This window comes from Trematomus bernacchii, unplaced genomic scaffold (genome assembly GCF_902827165.1).
Source record: "Trematomus bernacchii unplaced genomic scaffold, fTreBer1.1, whole genome shotgun sequence".
Classification (NCBI taxonomy): domain Eukaryota; kingdom Metazoa; phylum Chordata; class Actinopteri; order Perciformes; family Nototheniidae; genus Trematomus; species Trematomus bernacchii.
This window is the reverse complement of record NW_022987803.1, coordinates 11,536,212-11,556,748: the sequence shown is the minus strand read 5'-3', so window position 1 is coordinate 11,556,748 and position 20,537 is coordinate 11,536,212. Positions and strand designations below refer to the sequence as shown.

The following is a 20,537-nucleotide window of genomic DNA, read 5'->3' as shown; positions in this document are numbered from 1 at the left end:
CTTCGCTTCCCGGGCATCACGTTGTTTACAAGTGTGTTCAGATGCTAAATGACAAGTGCAAGTGACAATTGTTGTCGTCTTCTCTGTGAACGTTTTTTTCTCCGTTATTTTTGCCATTTTCAGATTTAAATTTCGAGCGGAAAGCTAACCAGGAAGTAATAATTACTTAAGCGGAGAACGGAGAAAGTAAACGTTACAGCAGGCATAACAACAGCCGGTGTTTATTTTATTATAATATATATCATTTGTTTTAAAGCTCAATATATAGTTCTATCCGTGACATATGGATCTTAACAAAGATCCGCTATACATTAGTACCAGATATACTGTACACGGACATTTTAGTGAACCAGACCAGCTGTTTCCGCCGGATCTTCGCTTCCCGGGCATCACGTTGTTTACAAGTGTGTTCAGATGCTAAATAAAAGTTTAGCTTGTACTTTTGATACCCCGCCTCTCGGCACCACAACATCCAGTTTACTGTATTTCACATGAGCGATGTCGAACATTGAAAAGTCCTTATAAAATCTCTGTTATTAGATCAGTACTTTTCTTATATGACTATTATTGACTTGAACACTGAGAATGTATTTATTAACTTCAGACATTTGAAATATTTGAAATCAGATGAAAACAAACTGTAACGGACCCTGCCGTGTTATCTATGATTACTATGCCTTACTGTACATTCATAATTTCAGCCGGAGGTAGGTGGTAGGCGTTGCGGAGGAGCAGATTGCGAGTGAGGTGCCTGTTCTAAACGAACTATTCCAGCTGTTATAAAGCATTAAATAAAAAGTAAGCAAGGAATACAGAATGTTTCGTTACGTAACTTTGTTGAGAATGTGGCCATGTACATGTAATACATGGGATCATTTGCAGCGACTTGGTCATTGTGGGGAAAAATAACACCCATCCTGATCGTTTCAATGAAGTTGAATACAGAATATTCATATTTGTCAGTGATTTCATGTCAATTCGGCGAACATAAACATCAATGATGATGATTAAATTAGGATTAAAAATCGGGAGAGCCGGCTCGTTCGTTTTTTCCGACTAAACAACATCTATTATTTAGAAGTTGATTTCACATGACTCCAGTGTGGAACTCCACTGCACCCCCTGGTGGATCAATGATCCATTGCAGCTGGCTTCACAATAATTAAATGTATTTATCATGGGGGCGGTATCAAGTCTGACTGGGGGCCGGCCGGCCATCACGGAACGTGCATGAACCGATCACGACCCTCGCACTTTAAACTGTCCAAAATAAGACGCTGCATCTGTATAGCCTGAAGCAAGCTACAACTAGTACTACTTATATTACTACTACTATGGCTGGCCATTTCATTCTTTTATTTATATCCTTGATATCAGATGGCAGATTCCTCCACTAGTTGGCTCTTTGTGATTGATTGATTGATTGATTGAAAAGTTTATTAACAGCTTGTATATTGGGTACAGTACAGTACAGCTCAAAACATACAATTGTTAAGGGGATGCAGACCAGAGAAAGACTTTCGTCTTGTTTACATCAGGGTCCCCCATTTCCAATTCATCATATCATTTAAGACATATAAGACATATATGACATACAGATGGCTTATTTACAATTTACATACAGGTGGTTTTTTACATACAGATGGATTATTTACAATTTTCATTTTAGATTTCGTTCTAATACATCCTAACCGGACATTTAAGACATACCAAGTCTACAGATATACAGTTAGTAACAGAGTCTAAAATGCGAGTATATACATAGATGGGGGGGGGAAGCTGTCCATTGTACGACAGGTTGAGATTTGTACCATTACCGGGGCCAGTTTTGCAATGCTTTCCCCCGAAGGTGATCTTTAAGAGAGGTTTTGAAGGTAAGTATAGTTTTACTTTCCTTTACAGTTGTGGGAAGAGCGTTCCACCTTGATGTGGCATAATTGCGAAACGTGTATTCCCCTTTTTTTGTGCCAAATCTGGGTTTTACATGATTTGTGGAGCTCCCTCTGGTGTTATGATCATGGTATTCCTTGACCTTTGGGAAGAATTTTGACATGTACATGGGTACCATAGAGGTGTAGTGGATCTTGTAGACCAGGCCCATTGCAAGTAGCTGTACTCTGTCGTCTACTCTAAGCCATCCTAGGTTGTCAAAGTGGGCAGAGGTGAGGTGGGTTCTAGATGAAAGGTCAAGCAGTAGTCTGACCAGTTTATTTTGCGATGTTTGAAGTTTTGTTTTTAGCGCCTTGGAGGTGCTATGGTACCATGACGTGCAAGCATAGTCATAGTACCCTTGAATGAGTGCTCCTGCCAGAGTTTTCAGGGTGTTTTGTTTACCAGAGAGGAGATCCGGTATAGGAATCTAGTTCTTTGATTGACTTTTTTTATTACATTGGATGCCATTTTGTCACAGGAGAGGTTTGCCTCAAGAATAGATCCTAGGTATGTAATTTCCTTCTTACTTGTGACAATAATGTCACCCACTGCAACTGAGAAGTCGTCGGATTTGCTGAGATTATGTTTAGAACCGAAGAGAATGGACTCTGTTTTACCCAGGTGTAATGATAATTTATTATCGGCGAGCCAGGTGCAGATTCTGCCGAGCTCGGAGCTGAGGGTTTTTTCAACCTGCAATCTGCTCCTGTCAGAGACCAGCAGGGCTGAGTCGTCCGCGAACAGGAACAAGTTGCAGTCACATGCTGATGACATGTCATTTGCATAAATTAGGAACAGTAACGGACCTAATATGCTTCCTTGTGGAACACCACAGCTCACTGGGAGGGGGGGGGACAGAGTACCGTTTACCTCCACCATCTGTTCTCTCCCCTCCAGGTAGGATTGCATCCAGCTCACCGATAGTTTATCAAAACCAATTGCTTTTAGCTTGTCAATCAGAATGGGGTGATTGACAGTGTCGAAAGCCTTTTGTAGGTCCAGCATCACCATGCCGCAGTATTTACCCTCGTCCACCTCTTGTTTGATGTGGTCGGTCAAATAAAGAAGGCATGTGTCAGTGGAGTGGGATGTTCTAAAGCCAGATTGAAATTCATAGATTAGTTTCTTTTCTGCGAGGTACTTTTCGACCTGTTCATATACTATTTTTTCCATGACTTTCGAGATGGAGGTAAGTATAGAAACAGGGCGGTAGTTGCCTGGGTCCAATTTGCTGCCCTTTTTGTGCAGGGGGGGTTACTCTTGCAATTTTGAAGTCTTTGGGTACTTTTCCCTGTTTTATGGAGAGGTTAATTATGTGAGCTATGACTGGTGAGATGGCGGTTGCTGTGTCTCTGAGGAATTTGGAGGGGATATTGTCGTGGCCAGTGGCCTTGTTAGGTTTGAGGGCGCTCAGTTTAATGAGTACCTCTGCTGTTGTTACCCTTGCTAGACTGAAATCATCTTTGCGTACCCCTAGGTTTTTGTAGTAGGTCATGATGTGATCTACTCCAAAAAGCCCTGAGTGGGAGGGTAATTTATTTACAAGAGTTGTGGCTATGTTTGTGAAAAAAATGTTCAAGTACTTGGCCACATCCAGTTTGTCTGTGATGAGCCTGTTATCTGTCTTTATGTTTACGTTTGAAAATCTCGTTTTGAGTTTTTTATTGCAGCCAAGCTGGTTATTGAGTAATTTCCAAAGTTCACGGGGTTTATTTTTGTTTTCCTCAGTTTTGTCATTGATGAAATTCTTTTTGGCAGTTTTGATCATGGAGCTTACGTCATTTCTTAGTCTGTTTCTTTCAATTTTTAGTTCAGTCACGTGGGCCTGGAGTTCACTGCTCGTGCTTTTGGAAAGCATTGACTGACTTTTATGAAACTCAGAGCATTTTTTGTCTCTGGTTTTCATGGCGGTCAGTATGCCGGAGTGCATCCACGGCTCAGCGCGATTTTTTACCCTGGTTGTTCTTAGGGGGGCCAAATCATTGAGTATTGCAGAGAATTTGTTTTTGAAACCAAGCCATGTTTCTTCAACTTGTGTACCACTGAGCTCATCTGACCAGTCCAGGCTCTCCAGTTCTAGGTTAAAGGCCTCGCTAGAGTAGTTTTTGAGGTCTCTAGATATGACTGTTTTGTGACAGCCGGCCTTTTGTTTTAGCTGTTTTGTGAGCACTACAGTTAGCTGGACATCTGGTCACACTAGTTTGGCTTTCTCTTTTACCAGTTGAACAAAAACTAGTAACTCTTTTACAGCAACTAGTGGCACTTTTGTCTTACTAGTTCCATCTTAAACACACCACAGAGGCAGACTGCCTTTGTACAATCTGCTATTTCATTTACGACCATTGGAAGCATCCAGATTCAATCTTTTGGTGCAACAAATATATATTTAGCAACCAAACAAGCCAACATTGATTTGCATTTGAGACTTTAGTTTAAATGAATTGTAATATGGAATATTTGTTAGCTATAATCTGGCATATAGCATATTTTCTCTCTTTGAGATTAATGTATTTATGCATGGTCCTTGTTCAATAAAGACATAATAATAAGCCCTACTAGTGACACCAGGCAAAAGCTCAACATATTAACTAGTCAAACATGGATTGGGCTCCCTAATGAACAAATAATATCCAATTTGCTCACTAGTTAACTAGTAAAGGCAAAAATATAAATAGACCTATTTTGACCTTCCAAGTTAACTAGTGAAGCTCAAAAGGTCTACTTGTTAACTAGTAATGTGGGAAATGTCACTATCAACAGAAGTGAGAGACATTCCGAATATTAAAATATTTAGTAGTCAACTAGTTAAGCCGCATTCTGTTATGGAAGACTTTGCTAGTGGAGCCTCGCAGATGGGGGTGCTGCAGCCCCCTCAGCACCCCCCCTTCCCGCGTCCATGGTGTTCAGGCTGAGTTCAGGCTGAGTTTCGCGATGTCTCGCTGTCTCGCAGACCCCACGCAGCAACCAGGAAACGACACCAGTAAGCCAGCTCACACTGTCCCCTCCTCACAGCAGCGAGCCGCGCAACGTCCCGCCAACACGGCACCCAGACCCCACGCAGCATTCTCATCTGTTTGTCATTACTGGTGTCATTTCCTGGTTGCTAACGCCATTGTAACACATAATCACTGATGTTCCGCTGTTACGGTGGTGGACTCATCAGAACAGAGTGGGCGAGCTGACCAATCAGAGCACACTGGGCTCATAGGGAGGGGGGGGCAGGAGCTCCAACAAGCCGTTTAGGACAGAGAGTGAATACACATACTATACAGAGATGCTGTATGAGAAACCAATGTGAGTTTGGAACATTGCACAATGTAAATCTATTCTAGTAGACCTCAACAATGGAATTATGATCAGTAGAAATGGCCATGACATGGGCCCTTTAAGTGAGTATTTAAAATCATGTTCCTGTAAATGATACCTAGAAGCCTGTTTGAACTCTAGACTATCTAAAATAACTAAAACATAAAAGGCTGTGGGTGCAAACAAAACACCAATCAGTATTTGATGAAGTAAGTGGATCATATGTGGATTATATCATCTGTCTGTGAGGTCTGTTTACCCAGAATCCCCCTCTGTGTGTGTGTAGACAGAGACATTAAAATGCATCTTCAAAATAACAGGTTCCTGCCCGTCCCGTCCCCTCCCTCTGCACTCCAACCCCTCGCCCTAATCGCTGTCACTCCGCTCTCCTTGTGTTACCTTGAAGGAGATTTCAGTTGTCATGGTGAAGCCGTGAGTGATGACGGGCTCTTCTTCTGTGGTGCGACCCTTCCAGCAGTCCAGTTCGATGCAGCGGCATCCGGACAGGAGGACCTGCTTGTACATCTCCACAGAAGAGTTCCCCGCGAGCTGGCCGGCTGCACACACACACACACACACCACACACACACACACACACACACACACACACACACACACACACACACACACACACCACACACACACCACACACACACACACCACACACACACACACACACACACACACACACACACACACACACACACACACACACACACACACACACACACACACACACACACACACACACACACACACACACACACACACACACACACACACACACACACACACACACACACACACACACACACACACACACACACACACACACACACACCACTTTAGGTAACTGTCATTTGATCCTGAAAGAACCGAAAAGCCTACAAAATCATGTCCTCCCACCTTTCAAGAGCTCATTATCCGCTTTATTTGCTAGCATGCAGTAAAAACAATACAACTGTCGTTATCTGGAGCAGGCAAATCTCATCAGCTTGTCACCATTAGCGAAGCAATTACCTCTTCACATTAGCAACGTGCTTTCCTACAACACGGTGGGGACTGTGTCAAAGTGAGAGGCAGTTCTGTTCTCACCTCGGCTGACATCAAGTATACTTTTTGATCTGTTTGTGCTCCCTTTTTTCTTTTCGTTTGACAGTCATCCTTTTCCAAACTCATTAGAGCAACACCTTCTTTTCTAAATGAGCTCTTGTGTTGTGCGCTGCATAAAACATTGCTTTAATCTACCACGGATCAATCGGATGGAAATACATCAGCGTGAATGAATAACTGTCGGATTATCGTGTGTGGATCTTTATTATAAAGTTGTAAATACCTCTCTGTTACCTATAATAATGCGTCACTGTTAAAATACATAATGGTATTGTGAGGAGAGAATGAAACACACTAGTTGTTTGTTTTTCCTAATTTCTTCATTTTCGCAGGCCATGAGTCTGGCTTATTACAGATATTCCATTATTTCCATCGCTGGAGAAATTTGATCCACTTGAAAGATTCAATGCTCTCCAGTTCCCCCCAGAATAGATTTGAATAGATGAATTCTAATATCTATTGAAGAGAAAATGGTCCCTGTATTGAGCCCCGCCACGCTCGTGCACCGCTGAGAGCCAGTTACTGTGACTACCAGTCAAAAGAAATATTTAACTCATGAATATCAATGAATTGAGTCTCAGTGTATTACTTGATTGGATAACCTCTGGCACAACGGCCTGTTTGAGTGACTGACCTGCGAGGCATCGAGTCTGCTGGATTCACGTGCGCAATAAAGATTGTATTTCTAAATGAAAGAGTGATCTGTTCAAGTGTGGGAGAATAAATGAGCAATCAGTAAGTTCAATCAAGTTGAGAGTTTGTATGTGAGAGAGACAGAGCTTACACACACAACTCATTTTGATTTGTTGAGATGTCTGTGCGTACCTGCAAAGTGGACGAAGTTGTTAGAACTTTTATTTTAAGGGTCTAATATCAGAGGTGGGAAGTAAGTACATTTACTCAAGTACTGTACTTTTTTGAGATACATGTACTTTACTTGAGTATTTCCATTTTATTTTAGCCTGTACTTTAATCCACTAATTCAGAGGTAAATTGTGTACTTTTATTTAATGCCTTTAGTTACTTTACAGATTTGGATTAATGAAGTGAAATATAACTAACCCTTAAATCAGACTTTAGTTACACCTGGGGTAAATTCAGAAGCTACCATGCAGTATACAAAGTCATTAAAACTAGCTGCACCTTTACCAGCTTTGATAACACTTTGCTGAATAGTTATAATCAAAACACATATTATATATTATTCTGAAATGGACCAATCTGCAGAATGACTACTTTAACTTGTGGTACTTTAAGTATATTTTGATGCTTATACTTTTACATGAGTAACATTTTGAATGCAGAACTTTTACCTTTAACAAAGTATTCCTACACTCTGGTACTTCTACTTTTACTCAAGTACAATATCTGAGTACGTCTCCCACCCCTGTCTAATATGAATAACTTTATATACCACTACAGGATATCTTAACCTACAATTAAATGTAAATGTGTATTTATTAGTTGACTTAAAATGTGCATTCGCTATCATCTTAATATGTAAAGTAACTAAAGCTGTCAGATAAATGTCATGGAGTAACAAGTACAATATTGGCTTTCAAAATGTAGTGGAGTAGAAGTATAAAGAAGCATAAAATAAGTGCCTAAACATTTGTACTTAAGTGCAGTACTTGAGTAAATGTACTTTATCAAATTCCAGCGCTGCGTACCTGTGAGGTATGTGTTGTGCGAGGAGTTGATGAAGTAGTGGGGGAGGGGCAGGGTCATGTCTTCGCTCTGATCCAGCTTCTCGGGGGGGATGATGCTGTTCTCCTCTCCGCTCAGATACCGGGCAAAGCCTTCCACCGAGATCTGACCTGCACAAACACAACACAGCGCACAGACATGTCGGTCAAGATGAGAAGACTAAAGGTTGAGTCTGATACTATTCTTTGGGTTTTATACCATCAACAAATCCAATGAAAAATCCACAAATAAATACATACTGCTGTCTTTGTAGGAAAGCCTATTAAAGCATAAATGTTAAAGCCATAGATCTCCACTGTTGTTCAAACTCATTGTTGTAGTTTTTATTTTGACATACCTACTGCTGACACAAATACCCACTCGAATACTAAGAGGTTGTCAATCTACGCCAAGAAGTAGTCCCAAATAAATGTGTTATTTAATATTGTCTGAGTTACTTCAGCTATACGTGTGCGATTGTTTCAGATAAGTATCGAGCCTTCTTTAAAAAAAAAAAAAAAAGGGTAGATATATGCTACCTTTTTTTCTTTATGTCTTCAGTGTGCCATATACAAGGTAGGAACAAATTATTCACAGACACTTTTTCATCTTTTTTTAAAGTAGGATTTCATGACAACAACAAACATAAAATACTGCCAGCCTTATCCTTTACACTACATGAATCAATACATGGTGCATGGCATATGGTATGGCATGATTGTGTGCCATTTTGCAAAGATAGAAAGAAGATGTTCCCCTCGCATGTCTTGAATAAGAATAACAATCCTGAACAAATATAATTTGTAATGTTTGTGTTCACACTATACTGTGTACCCCTACTGCTTGTATATTCAAATGAGCAATTGGATGACTGCGTTAAAATGTAATGGTTATATGTGAACATGTTCAGTATCACTAATTTCAATTAAGATAAGATAAGTTTTATTGAAACAGAACCCTAATTGACTGTTTGGTGAGCCTTTGTGGTTAGTTTCTAACATTTGCAGTGGGTGTATATTGCCAGTCATAAGCATTCATTAGAAATATTAAAGCTGTCTAGGTGGAGAAATGCAAAAACATGATGAAGGAAACCTGATTTACTACATTTCATGCTCCACTAGCTTCTACGCCACTGCCCATAATAAGTCATACAGTGATGTGCAGAAGCTAAACAGCCCTTGACGTTGTTCTTTTTTGTTTTGAGTGTTTGTCAAGGTCGCTCATGTTAAGCTGTACCTTTTCTCTGTCATCACTGAGCTCATGTCCTCAGCAGACGTGCTTGAGAAAGTGAATCACGCTGAATCGCTGAATACATAAGTAATAAGCAGCAGATGAAAAGCTCCAGACACAAGATTCACATTTCCATACACATTACCATACGCATCATGCACCGCACCTGCATGGATTACATTTTGTACAACATATAGCAAGCGCCCGAGGCAAAACCAAAACACTCCTCCACCCACACACACAGTCGCTTGACGTCATGCTAAATATGCTAAGTGATGCAAGCTCTACGGGTGCAGCAGGTCCCTCCGGCCACTTTATGCTAATTAATGCGGAGCAGCCCTCTGCAGAGTTGCTGGACTAATTATGGCTGGCTGCTGTCTGTGACATGTGAGCTCAGTGAACGTCTCACTCCCCGCTGACTGCCAGGACGTCCCCAGGTATAACCTCCTGCCACTGCACTCACACAGACAGAGTGTCCCCAGTCCCCGGGACATTTGTAAGTCAAACAGGGAAGAATAGTGTTAACATTGCTTGGATTAGAGGTGTACTTAACTGAGAACCTACAGGTGTTATGCCAAAGGTGATGCTTGAAAGGTGGAGTTTGTTCTGAAAGGAGTATAACAGTTTGTGGCCTTGGCAAAAAGGAAAGCAAGAACCTAGAGGAATCTGCAGTGTGAATATATTTTAAATAATAACCTGTAGGCAAGAGTGGAAGAAAAACTGTTCAGATAAAGAGCTTCCTCTCTGCAATCAACGAAGATGAATGTGTGATGATATGCCACCGTCCTCTCTCGATGTAAGAGACTTAACGTGCCTTGATTTATTACGAATTGTATTCATATTCACTCAAACAATGAAAGAAAGTTTGAGCAAGCACAAGCTACAGAGCACTTAAAGGACGCATCAAAGTTATCATATTGTCAAAATCAAAGCTGGAAAGAAATAATGAGAAACTGCGACAAAGACAGGGAGCGAAAACAAAGAGAAAGTTGTGTTATTCCATTCCTCTCACTAAATCACACAGGCTATTCTGAGGCAGACCTAAGGCATTCAACCCATTAGCTCCGATTAAAGCGTATATGATGATGCATGGTACTTTTTAGTGCAATCTACAAGCAAATGTTTAAAATGCATTAAATCACCCTTGTACATCTCTATATGCATGCGATTGCGTGAGTGTCCTTGAGAGAGCAAAACGTGTGTGCCTGTGTGTGTGTGAAGGGAGCATGTGGAGCCCTGGACCCCTCTGTAGAGCAGATGGCAGCACTTCTTCCGGCTAGATACATACTTCACGTTGGGAAATCTGTCACTGGGACAGAGAAGGGCACGCTTCCAGAGAACAGGGACAGGCCAAACACACCACATCACAGCACGAGCACACGACTGCAATCACAGCCAAACACAGGGCGGTCAAATGTTTTTATCAATGTGATTCAAAAACAATTATTTGATCTCATTGAAGTACCAGTGATTAATTGTGTCGCACATTTAAAAAAAGTAAAGTAGGTACTTCAGGAGGAGAGATGATTGAAGAGTCACTACTTGAGTCAGTTCAGGTCAATTTTCTTTCAGTATAATGAGTATTAAAACGTGCAAATGTGATGGGCATTATAATGATATACTAAACAGGTTTTTAGATAACCAGCCTCTCCTGGCACCAAAGATTAGCATTTTTTAATTTGAAAAACAGAAACTCTGTTTAATAATTGCCTCTAGCGTGTTTGTTTGTTCTTGAAGTATTTCTTAAGTTTATTCAATTAGGCGTTGGATCTGCAGCGTAGTTATAAAGGTTTTTCGTGAGCAGCGTTATGCAGGTTTATAATCTAATGATCTGTGAAGATTGTGCAGTGCTCACTGTCGCTGCTTGGAAAACACACCCGAGGTAGGGATATTTTACAAATCATTGGGCATGCTGTAGTACAACTCACATGTAGGGCAATGTCTAGAAGTGTTTGCCAGTTCCTCTTCTACAGAACCAGCTTACAAAGTGTTTCCCGGAGGCAGACACCTTCTCCACATCTAAGAGGAGGCTTAAGACTTTATTTTTGATGAAGCTAGGGTTGGCTCAGGCTTGCCTTGAACCAGCCCCTAGTTACGCTGCTTTAGGCTTAGACTTTCTTCTCTCTTATCTTTCTCTTTATCTGTTTGAACTCATGTCCTCTCTATCTTCATCCACCCATGTCCCATAAATGCACGTTACTACCTCAGCATCTGCGGCATCATCCAGAGTTTGTGTGTCTCCCACCTGGCAGGTTGCCGGTATTAAAAGTAACTTCTGGATCATGAGTTGTTGCTGCGCCTGTTTCCGTGATCCTGCCTGCTCACATAATAATTATATATGTTTTTTATGTGGTTTGTCTACGTTGCAAATGTGTTATCTTTCTTATTTATTCACATTCATTGTTGAAGGTGTTATCTTTAATCGTTAGATAGGAACAATATTTATAGGGGTGAGACCCTGGCTTTAACTCTTTAAAGTGGACCTATTATGCTAAATTGGAAAAATATATTGTAGGGCCATACCTATACAAAACATGTCTGTGAAGTTTTTTGCATAAAATACCAAACAGATCACCCATTGTAGCCATGCCTCATATTGCTCAACCCCCTCTTTTGAAGCCCTGTTAGAGAAACGCTGATTTTGGGTCCTTAGCTTTAAAAAAAAAAAAAGAGGAGGCGGAGCTAATGCCTGATCAGAATTCTACCGGAGATAAAGTTAAATTCTGCTGTGATAAAACGCCATCCTGTTCTAAACCACATCAAGGATTATTTCTGAAACAGTATGGAGCTCAAATGCTTTTTCTCTTGCGGGTTTATCACAAGGTGAGTTCCTTTTTTTATTTCCTGCTTTTTAAACACATGTGCTCTACAGTACAGGTTAGCTATGAGTGTTAGCGAGGCTTGCTAATGTAAACAAAGACGAGATTACGTCCAAGACACGTCAGGCATTGTTTCTGATAGCAACTTTCTGTGGGTCCGCCGCCAATTTTACGTAATATCGGCAGCAAATCTGTATCCGCTCGTTGTACCCCCGTTTTTAAAAGATTTGGGTACGAAGGAAAAGAGAAAGGGTTTTATTTTCTGACGCTGCGTGAGTTCCCCGACACATATTTATGTATAAAGGACATAACAAAGTGCATTTTGCATGATAGGTCCCCTTTAATACAGTTTTTGGTGCTTTCTAGGCCATAAAGAGGAAATAAAGTGATTCTTAGTAACTACAAAGAAAAATGAATGTGCACACATATTCATCAATTGAACGCATACTAATATAGAAACGTAGTGCAAAGACAGCCAATTTAGAAACAAAATAAGTTGCCTAACTAATACTAGTTGCCTGGCAACTGTTCCAACGCCCCATGAAACAGCAGATTCAATTACAGATTAAACAAATGTGTTAGAGATATTAGGAGATGCTGCTGGGCAGGATTTGTTTGCTTTTGAGAGAGTCAGGCTAGCTGTTTCCCAAAGTTTTCAGACTTTTTTCTAAGCTAAGCAAACTGGCTGTAGCCTTATTTTGGACAAACAGATTTACAATTTAAATAACTGACCTTCTTATGGCCCCTCCAGTAAAATTGGTCAAAACTGCCGTACTGGCCACACAGATGTGTTGAAGATGTACTACGAATGAATTATTTAGTAGGGCTGTCAGTCGATTAAAATATTTAATCGCGATTAATCGCATGATTGTCCATAGTTAATCGCGATTAATCGCAAATTAATCGCACATTTTTTATCTGTTCTAAATGTACCTTAGAGGGATATTTTTCAAGTTTTTAATACTCTTATCAACATATGAGTGGACAAATATGCTTTATATGTTTGTTTATTATCATTTGAACAATGACAAATATTCTCATGAATATTAAACACAACAACCTGAACATTACAAATATTCGCCTCAATTCAACCTGGAACCTCTCTCATACAATAATACAGTGTGTGTGTGTGTGTGTGTGTGTGTGTGTGTGTGTGTGTGTGTGTGTGTGTGTGTGTGTGTGTGTGTGTGTGTGTGTGTGTGTGTGTGTGTGTGTGTGTGTGTGTGTGTGTGTGTGTGTGTGTGTGTGTGTGTGTGTGTGTGTGTGTGTGTGTGTTGGAGCTATGTGCCGCTCAAGGCATATATGCTCGAACGTGTGCTGCCTGGACGCTGCAATCATGTAGCGCGTACTATCCGTGCTGAGTGAGCTGACTTTTCGTACAATGTCCCACTGTCTGACTACCTGCATAAAGTCAAGTGCTCGGCGCAGTTGTCGGCGAAATGTCCTTGAAACAGCTCCTTATATCCATTAGCGCAGCTAGCTAGCACCAGATGCTAACAACAACAACACGTAAGGTGTGCCTCGCTCGCGCGAGTCGCGCCACACATACACACTCCCTCCCGGTCCTCCCGATGGCCAGTCCGGGGCTGCCGGTGAGCGTGGAAGTGTGGTCTGCCACAAGCGGGCAGCAGGAGCGGGGCTGTCGGCATCAGCTTGTAGATGGTGTTTTAAAACTCGATGCGCTCTGAAACTACGGGGCGGCGAGGACAAAAAATACACATGCGTTAATCGCGTTAAAATAATTAGTGGCGTTAATTTTTTTTTGCGTTAACGCGTTATTAACGCGTTAACTTGACAGCCCTATTATTTAGTTATCGATTTTGTCTTTTTTACAAACAATGTCAATCTGCAAAGTTACTGCTTACTTAAGTTGTCAAATAAGTTTAGTCGATTTAACAATAAATGCCTCTAAAATCTACTGGAGTAGAGGTTAAAAGTATTATAAAATGGAAATACCTCAAGTAATGAACAACTACAGAGAAATTCAAGGGCAGTACCTGAGCAGTGGCGAGCCGTCAGGGCCCTCTAGGCCCTCTCTGAGGGCCTAAGATATTCTACAAAATAATATTTAAAAACATTAAAAAATATATATTATTTTTAATATATTTTTAAAAAATATTTGTTTTGTTATATTTTTCATTAATTTTACCAAAATAACTTGATTTAATTGTATTTAAAATAACATTTCCAAAGAAATAAATCCTTCGAATCTGCCTATTCAGTTTCTGTTTGAATGTGAAGGTTTAAATGAAAGAAGCTCGTCTCTGCGAGTTACTGTGAAGACAGGAGCTGATTGGTGGTCCTGCTGTAAATTCACAGAGGGCCAGCTAGAGTAACTGAACGAGAGAGTAATGTCAAATGACAGTACAATTGACCAATCATATCTTCCCTATAAATGGGTGGGTTTTATTATCGCGGACTTTATGACAAGTTCTGCCCGCTGTGAAGCTTTTCTTGTTTCCATAGCAACAACAACTTCCTGTCAACAGCGTAAACTCGCCTTCAAAATAAAAGCATGCCAAATTACACTTGACATACAACTGCAACGAAAGTAACAAACACAATGCAATATCCTTTTCAATTTCAAAGAACACAAATTGGGTTATGTACAGGTGTTGTTTTGTGTGGTAGAGGGTCGCTTTCATTGATTGATTCATTTTGCACATTTTGTATACGCTGTGACGTAATAACTATTTTTTTTTTTCGAGGGAAGGGGTGGGGGTCAGAGGGCCTAGGTATAAAAGTCACGGCTCGCCACTGTACCTGAGTAAATGTGGATTAATATTCCACCACTGCTTCCTTACAGTGTGTGTGTCCTTGTTAACATACCTAAATGTACATTTGTGTTCAACAGAGCAATACAAGTTTTCTGCTGCACTACGTTGGCTACTTGGTCTTTGTTCAAGCTCTCGTAAAGCAGCTGAAACCCCCCTTTCTCTATGTTTTCACTCTCTCTCTTTTACACACTTTCTTTCTACTGAAGGATTCTCGTAATCCCATTATTGTAAATAAAATGGCAGGGAATATCCTCAGATAAGCCTGAGAAGAGTTTGGAGAGGGTGAACATTTTGGTGTGTGTGTTTTTTACAGACTTCTAGCATTCCGTTCCCTGGCACCCCGTTGCGTCCCGTCACTTTCAGAGTTTTTGGACACCACTCAGCAGAGTTGCTATGGCAACACCCCTTCTAAATGTATTGGTGGTGGGGGCTGGAGTACAGAGTTAGGGGTAGGGTTGGACAAGTTTGGGGATATCTAGGTCAAATATGGTAACTTGCTTGTGCTCGTGCTATCTAAAATGTTTAATTACGAAACACAATTGCACTTTGGTTACCTAAACATGAAACGTCCTAATTGAGAAAGATCCTTTAGTACAGGGGTGGGGAACCTTTTTCCTCTCAAGGGCCATTTCAATTTTTACAACATCCTCTGAGGGCCGTACAAATTATTGACCTCTGCTTAAAAATACTAAAATCACAGCCCATTCATTTCGCCTTTCTTTCATGCTGTGCAAAGAAAAAGCAACCTCTTAATCCAGATATTTGACCATGACTCGTGTATGCATGCACGGTGTGGCATGACCACCCAAACAGAAAGATATGAACACAAGATGTGTGCAAATGTATTTAGTTTCCTATCCATGTGAACATGATTTAAGTGGGGGGCGGACCTAACCTCCTCTAGGGAGGTCCGGGGGCATGTGTACAGCTCCTTACTGCAATTTTTGAATGCCGGAGCGGCGTTCTTGTGCTCTCCAGCAGAACTGCACCCCTGTTAGATAGTGATGTGTCGGTCGCGAACGAGCCGGCTCAAAGTAAGTTAAGTAATACAGACAGAATGATATGATGATCTCCGCGCTACAGCTGCTTCGTGCATGCATGCAGTGACATGTAATATCCAAGGATTAGAGACTGTTGGATGCTGCTGTTTTGAGCATTGCAATACATTTATTTTTATTATGTTTTTTTATGATTAGAGACGGTTGGATGCTGCTGAACTGAGCATTGCAATATATTTATTTTCACTGTTATTTATTTATGATTAACCTTAGGCTCAGCAAAGATTTGATGTCAGCTGTTGCTGTCTTTTTTTCTATAGTTAATACTGAAATAGAGCCCTGCTGTTTTGTCAGGGCCTTTTCTTTAAATATAATTTTAAAATATCGATACAGTAGCCCCTAAATGTCTATGCTTAAGTTTTTATAGGTGTTGCTATCTGCTTTGTGTAGCGTGGTTCTACAAGCAAGTCAGTGCATTCATGGTGGTATCAGAGAGTTACAAGGGTCTGTAAATGCAATGAAAACAATTGGCCACAGCAAATCATTTATATTAAACATGTAATTTTTACTTTTGAATACTTCAGTACAAAAGATGTATTTAAGTGATATATGTGTACACATATAAATCATTAGTCAAAACAGGGCTACATTTGTTTGAATTATAAAAGGTATAATTTGTGGTAAACTGAAGAGCTGTTTGGGAGCCGAAAGAGCCGGCTCTTCTTGGTGAGCCGAGCCAAATGATCCGGCTCACCAAGAAGAGCCGGAATTCCCATCACTACTGTCAGACGAGACATATACCACGTGATGACACGTTAGGCTCGTGTTGTGTTCAAGGACCCTGACCTTAGCCAGAAAAAACAGGCACTCGCTTTTTAAAATTCTTTTAGATTTCTTTAATTTTGTTTTTTGCGTGTGTTTATAAATTACCTCGAGGGCCGTATCAAATGGTCTCGCAGGCCGTATACTGCCCAGGGGCCGGAGGTTCCCCACCCCTGCTTTAGTAGAACCTAATAATTAAATAATTTCCCTAAATGTAATAACACCTGAAAATGTAATATAATCTGCATTTAACCTGATCAAAAAGGGGAGAAAGCCCAATAGCGTATATGTTCTAACAGTTGTTCTAACATATGGTAATTGCTTATTACATTATAAAATCGGTTTTATTTTTTGCAAATTCAATTTGAAACCCTTTTTTAATGCAGAAATGTTACAAGATCAAACAAGGAAAAAGAGACACTATGCTAGCTTGTGCGAAATTAGTCATCTCCTGCAGAACTCATCATCTTTTAATTATGTTTTATTAAAGATCCACTCTTGTCTAATGGAGCCAATTAATAGAGCGTTAAATATGTTGCATTTTCTAGATAACCCTGTACCTCCTGCCATCTGTAGCACAATTTCACATTCCATTTCCAATTTCTAAACATGAAATCAGTGTCAAATATTGCACCCTTTGCAAATATAAAAATAAAACTTTTCATTTTACATTTTTAAAGGAAAAAAAGACTCACCTGAAGTATGAACATATAACATCATTGGTAAAACTGTTATAGAAATATCCTTAAAATGTTTTACATTGTATTAGGTTTTATGATGTTTCCGTCTCGTTACAGTAGGTACAAGTTTTAGAACAATCTCAGCAGTTATTCATTTCTTAAAGGTCCCATGTCATGCTTTTCCGGTTATTACCTGTCCCCTTGTGTGTTATGAAGGTTTTTATGCATGTAAACGGTCTGCAGAGTCAAAAACCCTCAAAGTACACCCACAGAAAATACCTGTCTATGCTGCCCCAGAACGCCTCGTTGGAGATTTCTCTTTTACCATTTGTTTCTTCCAGGAACCAAAATGGACCAATCTGCGGAGCTCATCACACACCAGGATCCCTTGGCATCACTATCAAACGCAGTGGGGGGACCTTTAACGTAAATGTTCAACTAACAGGGAGTCCCATTGACTTGCATAGAGCTCCCTGGTTTCTAATAGACGAGTTGGGATCGCGGAGAAATGCTCTCCGCAGACCCATTCTCACAGCGTTTATAAACCTTTTTCTTACTCAATATCAAGCCACACTTATTGTTTTTACTTCGGCTGTGAGTGTTTGTGTGTGCTCAGGAAGAGTTTTGCGCTGTCTCGCTGTATCGCTGACCCGGAAACCACACCAGTAAGCCAGCTCACTGAGCAGCGAGCCTCGTAACGTCCCGACCAATCAGAGCACACTGGGCTCACAGGGAAGGGGGGGCAGGAGCTCCAACAAGCCGTTTAGGACAGAGAGTGAATACCGGTGAATACACATACTTTACAGAGATGCTGTATGAGGAACCAATGTGAGTTTGGAAAATTGCACAATATAAATCTATTTCAGTATACCTCAACAATGGAATTATGATCAGTAGAAATGGCCATGACATGAGACCTTTAAGAAAAAGCACTTAATTGATTGGGTGTTACACACCTTATTACAAGTAGGTATACAAGTAGTTGTTGACAGTTCCCTTTGTGTGTCTGTGTGTACATGTAAGCATTACAGTGTGCTTGTGTTTGTACTGACAGACATTTGAGCCACTGACCTTTCTGTGCCAGAGAGGCGTTAGGTTCATATTTGTCCACCAGCACCTGGACCTGCTCTGGTTTGAGAGGAGGGTAGAGGATCTCGTTCAGACGAGGGTCTCGCTGTTTATTGTTGATAAACTCTGTCATCTGCTCCACATTGAGGTACGGACGACTTTTAGCCCCCCTGTGAGGAGGGAAAAGGAATACATGAGTTGTGGGTCCACAAAAATTGAGACGGCAAATAAAAATGGGGAAACGAGAAACTTTTAAAAGGGTAAGAGGATGGAGGGAGGAGCGGTAATAAAAGCAGAAAGGAGATCTGGAAATGGAGGGCAACACAAGTGCAAAGGAGAAGAGAGGATTCAATCTTGTGTTGAGTAAATTATGAGATTTGATTAAAACGCCTTTCATATCTAAGCCTCTTCCATTCAATTATCATCTCCATATCCTCCCGGCTCTTATGCCATCTCCCTTAACTGTGATTAAAATCTAGATTTATGTTTTGGAGTGGCCCCGGTCATGCTGCCATGCTGCCTCGGCTGATGGTCTGAGTCCCTGGGGGCCAACAGGGCAACTCAGCACGAGTGGGCCCCCCCACCAGGGCCATTACAACACACATTTCTGTGCTAATTAACATAGTATGAAGACTCAACACAGTCTCACGGCATTTCGTGTTATAGTCACGAAATTAATCTATTGATTCGTGTTCACCAACACGATTTCGCCATTTTTTTCGTGTCACACAGAACGATTTTAAAAGCAATGTAAATAATAACAAATTAGAAGGAAAAAGACATTAAAAAAAATACAGATTTAAGTATTCTGACACAGAACGATTTTAGAAGCAATGTATTTATATTGGTAGTATGTTTCGTGCCTGCACCAAATAATAACAAATTAGAAGGAAAAAAAGATGACATAAAATACAGATGTCAGTATTCTGAGGCTCTGAGCCATTTATTTTCCTCACGGACGGCAACAAAACTCAGACATTATACAATTTAACATAAAAGGGATAGGGTTAGGCTTAGGGTAAGATATTGAGTAAGAACATGTTTTTATGAACCACACAGCTTCTGGTCTTCCAAGACCCGACCGGACAAAAAGACGTGTTGCAGGCACGAAACATACTACCAATAGAAATACATTGCATTTAAAATCGTTCTGTGTGACACGAAAAAAATGTGAAAATCGTGTTGGTGAACACGAATCAATAGATTAAATTAATTTCGTGACTAATAACACGAAATGCCGTGAGACTGGGTTGGAAGACTAGGTAAAAGCAGGTGTCCTAAATATGCAAAGCCATATTGCTTTTCAAGGATGGCAGCCATTATCGCTGACAGTCTGAAACGAGAAACAGTTGGCTTGGGAAAAATAAATGAAATGAATGAATCACTCACATGGTTTTAAATTTACTTTTCTTTCTAACCTGGGATTAGTGTATTCTTTGGGGGTTGAAGAGATGATTGCTTCCTAAGAGACTTTTAAAAGGCAAATACACCAGAGGGAAACAATGTTCTTACACGTCAGAGAAGATGTGGTCCAGCTCGGTCCGTGGGCAGATGTTGCTCAGGAACATGTTGTAGACCTCTGGAGTGAAATCCTCCTGGGGGATGGAGTCATTCTGCTGCAGACAAGCAAAATTGGTTATTTTTTATATAAATATGTATCATCTCTTGGTTCTATAATGATCTACTAGTACGGCTGCAATTCTATTTTCACTGGCTTCTAAGTAAAGGCAACACAAATATGCACCCAATGGGGACCCGTAGAGTACGTACAAATCATACTCTGAAACCAGGCACAGTAGAATGATCAGTGCCACAATAAGCAACCAAGAACTGATAGGCTATCAAATTGCCTTGAGCTAGCTAAATACTTCAGCTTGCAGAAGGTTGTCTACGAGCGGCGCATTTGATAACTAAATGGTGATGGGGCAAGCTAATGTTAGCTACGGTAAGTGTTAGCAAGCTAATGTAGTTAGCTTAGGCACTTGTAAACATAATACTGCACAGCTTTCTGATTTATCCACCTTCCATTATGACATATAGAGTTAGCATAAAACTGACATTTAGACAAAACTCCCTGCACCCTGAGTTTCTGAATCCCACAGTTTT

The 20,537-nt window shown here is 40.6% G+C and overlaps 1 protein-coding gene across 7 annotated transcripts in view; it reads right to left on the bottom strand.

Moving 5' to 3' along the window:
• The window catches only part of LOC117498362 (1-phosphatidylinositol 4,5-bisphosphate phosphodiesterase beta-1), a 147,604-nt gene that overhangs the window by 47,791 nt on the left and 79,276 nt on the right, over positions 1 to 20,537 (bottom strand). For 5 of the 7 annotated variants that reach the window (XR_004557570.1, XR_004557571.1, XM_034150407.1 and 2 more), the window contains exons 8-11: positions 19,944 to 20,047; positions 18,435 to 18,601; positions 8,022 to 8,168; positions 5,638 to 5,795 (exon numbers count right to left, since the gene is read on the bottom strand). Coding sequence is in view for 5 of the 7 variants with exons in the window: in XM_034150407.1 (XP_034006298.1) it covers positions 5,638 to 5,795; positions 8,022 to 8,168; positions 18,435 to 18,601; positions 19,944 to 20,047 (576 nt within the window). In the remaining 2 variants the exon portion in view is untranslated. The remainder of the gene's footprint in view (positions 1 to 5,637; positions 5,796 to 8,021; positions 8,169 to 18,434; positions 18,602 to 19,943; positions 20,048 to 20,537) is intronic. The other 2 variants (XM_034150403.1, XM_034150406.1) reach the window with 1 other exon arrangement.